This window comes from Buceros rhinoceros, unplaced genomic scaffold (genome assembly GCF_000710305.1).
Source record: "Buceros rhinoceros silvestris isolate BGI_N320 unplaced genomic scaffold, ASM71030v1 scaffold24940, whole genome shotgun sequence".
Taxonomy (NCBI): domain Eukaryota; kingdom Metazoa; phylum Chordata; class Aves; order Bucerotiformes; family Bucerotidae; genus Buceros; species Buceros rhinoceros.
The window spans coordinates 5,413-8,735 of NW_010388243.1; the positions used below are offsets into that span (position 1 = coordinate 5,413).

Below are 3,323 nucleotides of genomic sequence, written 5' to 3' on the forward strand. Positions count from 1 at the left end.
GGCTCTAGGCCAAAGGGCTAATCCTGGAGCAAACAGCATTTTCAACTGAGAGCTTTGTCCCAGGGACAGGGCGAGGAGCTGCTATGTACAGGACACATGTCCTTCTCCCTGCAGCATGGCCACTGCCTGCCCACCAGCACGGCGGGGAGAGAACACGCCTGGCTGCCCTCACAGCCTTCCCAGTGCTCCTGGGGTACGAGGGGTACCCAAAACGGGGGCGCAGCCTGGTTCCTCGCAGCTCTTCCTCACTTGTGCTTGTGCCTGGTTGGGCTGCGAGCTGCTGCTGCGGGGGCTCTCCCCTCTCCATCTGCCGAGACTCTGTAAACAGTGTGCTGGGTTACTCCTGTGCTCGTGTTGCTCCGCAGCTGTGGTCAGGGTGTTACTGAACAAATTGCTCATGAATGAACAAGCGCTGCTATCGGTTTCGTGGCACCTGTCTCTGCTCATCCTTTAGTAGGGCCAGAGGAAACCCAGCCCCGCATCGGCATGGGGCAGCTCGGCGATATAAGGACTTCCAGGACGTGCTATTCTCATCCCTGCTTTCCATTGAATAAAAATCGCAGTGGTAATATTGCTGAAAATAGCTGCTGCAGGGCCAGAGGCTCCTGCGGAGTCCCACCAGGGAGCAGTTCTGGGGACGGGAGAACATGGGCTCCACCAGCATCAAACCTCTGTGGCCGCAGTGCTCAGCAGCGTGGCCAAGTCCGTGGTCATGCGAGAATTTACCGAAACACAGCATCCTGTCCTGCTCTCAATCAGCCTCTTCCCTGAAATAATCATGAGCCTCTTCTGCAGCAGCGAGCCGGATCCCGGGGAGGAAAAGGTTGGGAGCGCGGTTCAGAAAGGATGATTTTCCCTTTGGCGTCAGCTCTCCTCTTGATCAGCATCTCCAGGGTCCTCAACGGCCATGCTCGGCGGAGCTCTGCTCCCGCCCCCATTGTCATCCCCCCAACAGAAGCGCTCGCAGCTGTCTGTTTTCAAGCAATCTTCTGTGTGCGGCACAAAAGCCAGCTCCAGAGGTTGAAAACAGGATATTAAAGGTATTAATCAACACTGCAAAGAATAGTGCTGCTTGATGGGGACCAAGGTCTGTGCTGAATACAAGCAAGCAGAGGACAAGGGTTGAAGAGAGAAGGGCAAAATGGAGTAAGATAAAGAGGGGAAGAAAAGGGGAAAACATCCACCAGAAATACATGTGCGAGTGCTCCTTTCTCCGCATGGTTCACCACTTCCAGTTGTCTGCTGCGGGATGCGGAGGGGACACGTGGCGCTCTGTGGAGGGTGCTGGGGTGTGTCAGGTGAGAGCTGCTGCCAGCCAGAGCGTGCCAACGGAGCCTGGAGCCGCTGGGTCCAACGGGACCCATTGCTGGAGTGCTGTTAAAATAAGCCTTTGCATGGAGCTAAACTCGGTAGTTTTGTGAGTTAACTGTCAGAAGCTGAACTGTCAGGCTTAAGTTAAACTTAAGTGATGAGGTTTTCTGACAGTCGCTCCAGGTTGAAGAGGTAGCAATAGGATTTTGACAGCCTGAGACGCCCCAGCTGCTGCAGCAGCTTTCTCCTCTCGCCGTGGGGTCCTGTGCCTGCTGGGGGGGCACGAAAGGGCAGGTGGACCTGTGTGGGGCAGGGGCTTCAGCTCCGGCCAGGCCAAGAGAAGTCAGAGCTGTTGCCGATGGCTGCAGCAGCGATCCCAGCACATGCTGTGGCTCGACAGTGTCCCGGGAAGATCGGGTCAGCTGTGCTGGCCAGACAGCAGTTCTTGCAGCTACGAGCACGAGGAGTAACACATCCCGGGCTGGATTTCTGGGTGGGCACGTTTAGGGGAACCTGTGTCCTTTTTCCAGGTGCGTAGACATCTCCCATGGGGCTGGAGAGAAGAAGGAATTAGGTGGTCTCGCCCACTGGCCTCCTTCCTCCTGCAGCGGTTTTGGGGGAGGAGGAGATCAGCACCACCGTGCCTCTGTGCTGCCAGGTCAGAGCTTCTTCCACAGTGGCCCTTTTTGAAGAATGGGCCATCAGGGCTGACTTTTGCCATGTTAAGGGGACACAGAGGACTCACTCAATTAGAATCAACTGCACCTTCTAAGAAGAGACTCTAGTTTGTCTTTACAAGATTCTTTTATCAGACAGCATGACAATTTAAGGAGAAAGGAGATAACAATACCTGGTAACCCGTCTGTACTGCAGCTCTGAGGAGGTGGTTGTGGGTGGTGTGGAAGCCCCGCTGTGGTTTGCCAAACTGGCAGCATCCCTTTGTAGAGCTGTGGCCACGTGCTATTTATGTATTTATTTGCTTTTCCAAGGGAAGCCACTGTCCGGAGTTTGTGCCTCCCTGATTTTCCTGAGCCTTCAGAGCTGGTCTGGAAGTACCTGGACCTGTCTACCTTTCTCCTGCTTTACCTCCTGCCTCTGCTAATCATCACTGTCACCTACACACGCCTGGCCAAGAAGCTGTGGCTCCGCAATGCCATTGGAGATGTCACCACGCAGCAGTACATCGCCCACCACAAGAACAAGAAGAAGAGCATCAAGATGCTGATGCTGGTGGTGGTGGTCTTTGCTGTCTGCTGGTTCCCTCTCAACTGCTATGTGGTTCTCATCTCCAGTCTAGGCATCAAGACAAAGAACTCCCTCTATTTCGCCCTGCACTGGTTCGCCATGAGCAGCACCTGCTACAACCCTTTCATCTACTGCTGGCTGAACGAGAGCTTCCGCTCGGAGCTCAAGTCCCTGCTCTGCATGTGCCAGAAGGTGCCTCAGACCCAGGACAATGTGCTGCCGCCCGTGGTTGCGTCCTGCCGCGAGGCATGGATGGAGCAGGCCAGGCACAGGAAGGGACCTGCCTCGCAGACCATTTGCTCCACTGTAAACATCCAGATGGCCAACACAGACCTGTGAGCAGAAGGCTGAGGTGAGTTAGCTTGGTTTGGTGGACAGCAGAGAGCATCTCCACGGTTCTCCTCAGGAAATGATGCTGCGGCTCTGGTGTTTTACTACTGCCTTTTCACTTGTCTCACAGCAGCACCCCCTTCACTCGGTGCAGGGGGAGCAGAGCTGCCTGAGCACCCTCCCTGTGAGCCCACAGCTGCGGCTGATCCAAGGAGCAGGCAGTGTGCAGGGGATGGGGCAGTCCACAGACAGGGTGATTTGCTTTTGGGGGTTCCCCATCTTACTACGAGCAGAGGGAGTGGGACCCAGGATTCCATCATTCCATGCTGTCCTGCGTCTCTGTCCTGTCCCAGACTTGTGACGTGTCACAACACGGGGGCTTTGTCAAGCAACAGAAATGGGACCATTCTGAGGCTTGTTTGAAGGAAGGACTTGGA

At 55.3% G+C, this 3,323-nt stretch overlaps 1 protein-coding gene across 1 annotated transcript in view; it reads left to right on the forward strand.

Moving 5' to 3' along the window:
• LOC104501472 (probable G-protein coupled receptor 83) overlaps positions 1–2,895 on the forward strand; it is a 6,146-nt gene extending 3,251 nt beyond the window's left edge. The window contains exon 4 of the mRNA XM_010145289.1: positions 2,301–2,895. Within this exon, the coding sequence (XP_010143591.1) occupies positions 2,301–2,895 (595 nt within the window). The remainder of the gene's footprint in view (positions 1–2,300) is intronic.
• Positions 2,896–3,323: the final 428 nt, after the last annotated feature.